This window comes from Lycium barbarum, chromosome 12, assembly GCF_019175385.1.
Source record: "Lycium barbarum isolate Lr01 chromosome 12, ASM1917538v2, whole genome shotgun sequence".
Classification (NCBI taxonomy): Eukaryota; Viridiplantae; Streptophyta; class Magnoliopsida; order Solanales; family Solanaceae; genus Lycium; species Lycium barbarum.
Genome location: NC_083348.1, coordinates 86,587,186 through 86,593,525, shown reverse-complemented (window position 1 = coordinate 86,593,525; position 6,340 = coordinate 86,587,186). Strand labels below are relative to the sequence as shown.

Genomic DNA, 6,340 nt, shown 5'->3' with positions numbered 1-6,340 from the left:
TAACAAATAAAAATAGTTCATTCGAAAAAGATTTTGCAAAACATCAACGTTATTTATAGCCTGTTTGGCCAAGCTTATTTTTTCCCAAAATTATTTATTTTTTCCAATAAGTGCTTATTTTAATAAAGTGAGGTGTTTGGCCAAGCTTCTGGGAGAAAATAAGTGTTTCTAGAGAGTAGCAGAAGCTGAAAAAAAACAGCTTCTACCCAATAACACTTTTTTGAAAAGCACTTTTGAAAAAAATACACTTAGAAACACTTTTTAAAAGGTTGGTCAAATACTAATTGCTGCTCAACAATGCCTTTTAAATTAATTAACCAAACACAAACTGTTTTTCGTCAAATATACTTTTTTGAAAAACACTTATAAAAGAAGCACTTTTCAAAATAAGTTTATTTTAGAAGCTTGACCAAACAAACTATTAGATTAGGCAAGTACTTCATCCAACTTATCCACATTCTTCGTTTAAACCGTGACAAAAAGTTCCAATGACCAAATGTGATCCTAAAATAATTGAACAGAACAAGTCATGGAAAATGAAAGAAGACAGATGTAGGAAGAGTATTTTTTTTATTTTTTTTTGAAACAGAGGAAGAGTACTTTATTAAACAAAAAATAAACAAGCATTTGCGCTAGTCTAGGCAGAACTTTGAACGGGCATCTTCTTCTTGGACTGAATTAATTACATTTTCTTATTATTATTTCAACCCATTCCAATAGTTTGGCCGTTTTGTTTATTGATGATTAACAATTTAAGCAATTTACTGAATTAATCCGAATTGAATTGACTTTTATAGTTAAAAAATAAAAATACATGAGGCATTATTTCTGATGTCACGACGATAATGGGATATATTTTGAAGATGTTAGTCAACTTAATTAGGATATCTGAAACCTAATCCACTAATCAAATTCCATTAATTACTGAATCCACTACCGAGAATGAACCACTAATAGTAATATCCATTTAACGGAAGAAGACATTTTAACTTATGTTGAATCTCGAAAAATAAAAACTATCAAAAGTCTTCAAAAGGAGAAAAAAAAATACAAATTAGTCATTTCAGCTAATTAAATTTGTTTGAGAATATTGACGTTTAAAAAAAGAACAAGTTTTTTTTTCTTCTCTAGATCTGCTATTACTATCGGAGTTAGTGGAGTGTTTGGCACATTTTGAAGAAAAATAAATAATAAATTATACGTATATTCTTATGATTAAGATTATTACTTCTTTAAATAATAATATATTTAAAAACTGGGATAACGTATAATTAATACGGATCGGACAGAGTAATTAAAAACTAAGCAGTCCAACATATGGAGCGCCCTTCCTTGACTAGTAACATCCACTTAACAAACATCTCGTCCTTGAAAGTCAAACTTTTCATGCTCCAAAAGACCAAAACCATATACTAAAATTTTTTCCCTAAATTATATAATAAACCAGAATACATTGTTTTAATATAATCACGCGGATGCTGACCCGGTCTCACGGGGCAAAGACCCTTCTCTACGACGTCGTTGCTCTGTGCTCCCGCCAATCATGCCCTAAAGAATAAAAGTGGTTCTACCCTACCACATAACCCATGATTTTAAACTATAGTACTATATAACACATATGACAGAAGAATATTTTCTCAACTTTGCCCGTTGCCATTTGCAAAATTGAACTCCCTACTGAAAAGTATAATCTCAAAATCTGCAATTTTGGGGCAATTGAGATGGCGATCGCGGAGGAGAAAGAGGAGGGTAAAGTATGGGGACTGTTTAAGCTCCCTTTTCGAAACGCACAGTCAACGACGACTTCACATAATTACCGCACTCAACAACGACAGCAGCATCAGTCTACTTGTCTGGATGATGGATCCGTTCCACGTAGCAACAGTTCCAGCTCTGTTTCTTCAGTAGCGAGGTCTTTGCTTCCTGCACGACGTCGTTTGAAACTTGATCCTTCCAATAAACTCATTTTCCCTTGTAAGATCATATTCTCTCTTTATTTCATTCTATTCTCTTGAAATTAGCCTACTTTGTTCAAATTAGCTTTGTTTGGTACAATTAACAGGACAGCTATAGCTAAGTAGTTCATCATTCATTGGAATGGGCCGTAGTGATGAATTACATGATAACGCTAATTTAGATGATGTTGACTGTTTAAAATTTTTGGTCAAGTTTCTAAACGCTAGTTTAGTAGTTATGCTGGACAGTCAAGGGGAAAAAACACTGTCCAGCCCACTGATATGGAAAGAATATACTAGTTGCTAGCGGATCATATTTGCTTAAAATGGCCACCCAACCTGGGCCTTTTATTTTTGCAACAGATGGCTCTCTGTTTTGCTGAACCCTCAATTCAAGAACATGCTATATTTTATCCCTCATGCTTTTGGTATGGAGGAAAATATTTTTTAACGAAACATGCTTTCAAAGGAAATTTTAGGTTGTTTCTGTATGGAAGAAAACCATTTCCACAGAGAACAATTTCACCGGTCTTTTTTATTTTATTTTGGAACAGACAACAGTTCCGTTCCTCACTGCAAGCGTGTACTGGGACATACTATGTTTTATCCCTAGTGCGTTTTGTATGGAGGAAATTGTTTTTCACGGAAAATGCTTTTCCGGAAAAACTATAGTTTCTTTTGTTGTAGAAGAAAATATTTTCCTCATAGAATATTTTCACGGAAGTTATTTTACCTTAAGAAATCATTTTTTGGATGATCTTCCAGTGTTTTCTTCGATATAAAAATTGGTGACATGTAGTCAAAATGTAACTGCAAGATACGGTATGAGAACAGAGTTTTGACAATAATTTTGTGTATAAAACGCTGAGTACAAGTCTAAGTTTGTATAAAATATGGAGTAACAATTGGAATTTTGTAAAAGACATTGAATTCCACCCATAAGTGAACTCCAGGAGAAGATGCTGGAATTCGGGAACCACAGTTCAAACTCCATGAGAAAATGCCAGAGTTTGAATTGTGGCCGTTCAAAACGCCAAGAAAAGATACTTGAGTTTGATTAGTTCAAACTCCATAAAAAATTGCTGAAGTTTGAACTGTGGCAGTTCAAAACTCCATAAACTTTCCTAGAGTTTGATCAGTGAAGCAATTTCCGTTTGGGGGAAAACATTTCCTTGAGAATAATATTCCGCAACTCTAGGTAACCAAACCTGAGGAAAAGATTTTCTAAGAAACTTTCGCCCATTCTAAACAGACCATCTAATGTCTAATTGAATTCGGAATGGTGTTAGATGAAAAAGCTACCTCCACAAATTAATTTCTACATATTGCAGTACATATAAGTCTGCTCCATGTTTTGTTTGAAGCAGCTTTTTGCTCATATGTAACCTTGCATCTTCTTGATGCTTTACTAATGACATTTTATTACTTTACCCCAAAAAATAAAAAGTAAAATTAAGGGACTCGGTTAATTTGATGACTATTAAAGTAACAAGGTAAAATAAACACTAGTAGGTCGTTTGTGGAAAGTAGGTAAAGTCTATATCAGGAGATATGCAAATGTTTTTTGGTGTAGGAATTGTTGTAACTGACAAAAGTGATCTTTAACTATAGCTTTTCATTAGGAACTCTTCACGTTTTATCTTTTCCTTTTTTGGGTTCAGAAAAGTTATCCCATCATTAAACAAGCTCAAGTTCACAAATTTACCGTGTGAGCATATGCTTATTTCTTCTGAAGTAAGTTCCATAGTTCTCAATTTAATTGACGGCAGCCACACAATGTAAAATTCTTTGTAATACTACACAACTACACTTGAAAATTGTTGCAGTGAATATCAGCAAAATGATACTCCCTCCTTTTAGTTTATGTCTTAATTTGATTAGACATGGAATTTAAGAAAGTAAGGGGGACTTTTGAATCTTGTGGTCTTAAACTAAAGATGTGCATAGTGTACCAAAATGTCCTTTGAATCTTGTAATCTTAAATGTGCCATTCTTTAGGAAACAAACTAAAAGAAAAATTAAGACACTTAATTTGAAACCGAGGGAGTAATTAACTAAACATTTCATTGATCAATCATCTCCTAACAATTTGAATCCGTTTTGCTAGTTTCTTTGCATATCAGAATTTTCTTGTCATTTACTCAGTATACTCTCCTCTTGATGTAGTCTGGCTTCTGGTATGTGACTTGAATGCAGTATTTTCTTGAGGAATCACATTGGTTTTCTGGTTGGAGGTCTTTAAACCCTTTGTATCTGATCCCATGGCTTTAAAAATTGGTGGTTAGTGTAATTGTTTTATGCATCTGGATATTTTGTAATTGCACGCTCTAGTGATCAACAAGGTTGTATGAACTTCTTTATACTTGTGCTTGTAAGGGACTGCTTCTGGGTGTTACCTTTTTTTCAATTATTCTCTACTTCAGTTATGCCGGAATATCACATGTTGTTGGCTGTCAAAGTTATGTATGCATTTCTGACTTCCAAAAGATAACATTTTATGTTTCTCCTGGAAGTCTTTTGTTCTCGAGAGTTAAAGTTTCCCTTGCTTCTGTTCTTCTTGCACACGTTTCTCATTTTATGGGATGCCTCTTTCATTTTGCCAGATGAACCTGGTAAGCAAGTTCGAAGTGCTATCAAGATAAAAAACTCTAGCAAGTCTCATGTAGCTTTCAAGGTAGTCATCATTTCTTGTCTCTTGTAAATACATGGGCACTTCATTCTCTCCTAGCCCTTCTTTATTGTTTTTAGCTAGAGACTTTTTTGATAATACAACTTGACTTTTATTTTTTATGTGCATTGTTATGTTTACATGGTTGGTGCTGTTTAACGTATGGTGCGTTAGTTCCAAACAACTGCACCCAAAAGCTGTTTCATGCGTCCTCCCGGAGCAATTCTCGCCCCCGGTGAGAGCATCATTGCAACTGGTATTATTCGTCACTCTTAGTTTATGTTCTTTCACATTCTTCTTGTGAACACCCTTGTCTGCAAGATGTAATTATCACGTTGCAATTGAATAATTACATTGGGCAAGATTTCATGCTGACTTTGTCTCAATGTCATAGTATTCAAGTTTGTAGAGCATCCGGAAAATAATGAAAAACCAATGGACCAGAAGAGCAGGGTGAAGTTCAAGATCATGAGCCTCAAGGTGAAAGGACCAATGGACTATGTACCTGAGCTGGTTAGTAGATACTTCTCTGCAAGGAAGTTTCTCTCCCTTTTAGCATGTGCTTCAACACTTCCTAGTTTCTGTAATAAAAGAGAGTAGCTTTTACTTTGTCCTATACTCCTACAGCGTTAAGTTTTTTTTTTTTTTTTTTTTGGGTGCGGTGGGGGATGGGGATTCGGTTATCACTTTTCAATGGCGAAGGCATACTTCTGATTTTTCTCAAAGAAAATTGGGTTCTGCCACAGTAGCCGTTCTTTTCAACGATAATGTGGTGAATTATACCACCAAAATTGGCTCTGGGATAAATTGCATAGTCATTACACTTCAGGAAAGATGTTTTTATCCGTACTGGAAGATGCATTTTAAATTGTTTTGGAATCTGCATAGCTTTCGGGGAAACCTGCTCAAATTAACTCTAATCATCACCTCTATGTTCTTTTTAGTTTGATGAGCAAAAGGATCAAGTTGCTGCAGAGCAAATTCTGCGGGTTATCTTTCTCGATGTGGAACGTCCTAGTCCAGTAAGTATAGATTATGGCAAAAATCCATGTTATGATGCCAGCTTTTTGTTGGTTTTTACCTCAGAATATGAAAGAGCATCCTTTATATAGGGGCTGTGGGTTGGGAAATAAGGCAGATAAAAAACATCTCATAAGTCTTTGTTCATTTTGTCTTGTGAAGGCTTTGGAAAAACTGAAACGCCAATTGGCGGAGGCAGATGCTGCTCTTGAGGCGCGCAAGAAGCCTGCGGAAGATACCGGTCCAAAGATTATCGGTGAAGGGCTCGTCATAGATGAATGGGTTAGCTACTATTTCAACTTACAATTAGAATCTTGTAATTCCTTTTCCCCGCACTTCCATGTTTCATAATCCTGTTTTCTTTGTCCTTATTTGTGCTTTATAGAAGGAAAGAAGAGAGAGATACCTAGCTCGGCAGCAAGTTGAAGGCGTAGATTCCGTATAAATTGCAGGTGTTGTTTCAAGATCTTTAGCTTTGGCTGGAAAAGTTGCCAGTCTTATTGTTGTGTGTAATTGTTTGTTGTAAGAGATACATATTATATTGCTGGTTTGATACTAAACAAATTAGTATAACGCTCCCAAGAGAGAATTTCAATGTCCAATCACTGTGGCTGGCGCAGCCAAAAAGCTGTATATAGATGTGATTCCTTTAAGAAAGGAGAAATTTTCAGTTTTAAGGGACCTTGGTTTTATGATA

General features: G+C 35.1%; 1 protein-coding gene across 1 annotated transcript; it reads left to right on the top strand.

The window, feature by feature from the left end:
- Window positions 1-1,548: 1,548 nt before the first annotated feature.
- On the top strand, window positions 1,549-6,340 carry LOC132622663 (vesicle-associated protein 4-2). Its single transcript, XM_060337313.1, has 7 exons — window positions 1,549-1,974; window positions 4,559-4,629; window positions 4,798-4,879; window positions 5,018-5,136; window positions 5,568-5,645; window positions 5,806-5,925; window positions 6,029-6,340. The coding sequence occupies exons 1-7, from the start codon at window positions 1,722-1,724 to the stop codon at window positions 6,086-6,088; spliced, it is 783 nt and encodes a 260-aa protein (XP_060193296.1). The 5' UTR covers window positions 1,549-1,721; the 3' UTR covers window positions 6,089-6,340.

Coding starts and splice junctions, on each gene's coding strand:
- LOC132622663 (XM_060337313.1), top strand. CDS start 1,722: ATGGCGATCGCGGAGGAGAAAGAGGAGGGTAAAGTATGGGGACTGTTT. Junction 4,630..4,797: donor AGTCTCATGTAGCTTTCAAG/GTAGTCATCATT, acceptor ATGGTGCGTTAG/TTCCAAACAACTGCACCCAA. Junction 5,646..5,805: donor ATGTGGAACGTCCTAGTCCA/GTAAGTATAGAT, acceptor TGTCTTGTGAAG/GCTTTGGAAAAACTGAAACG.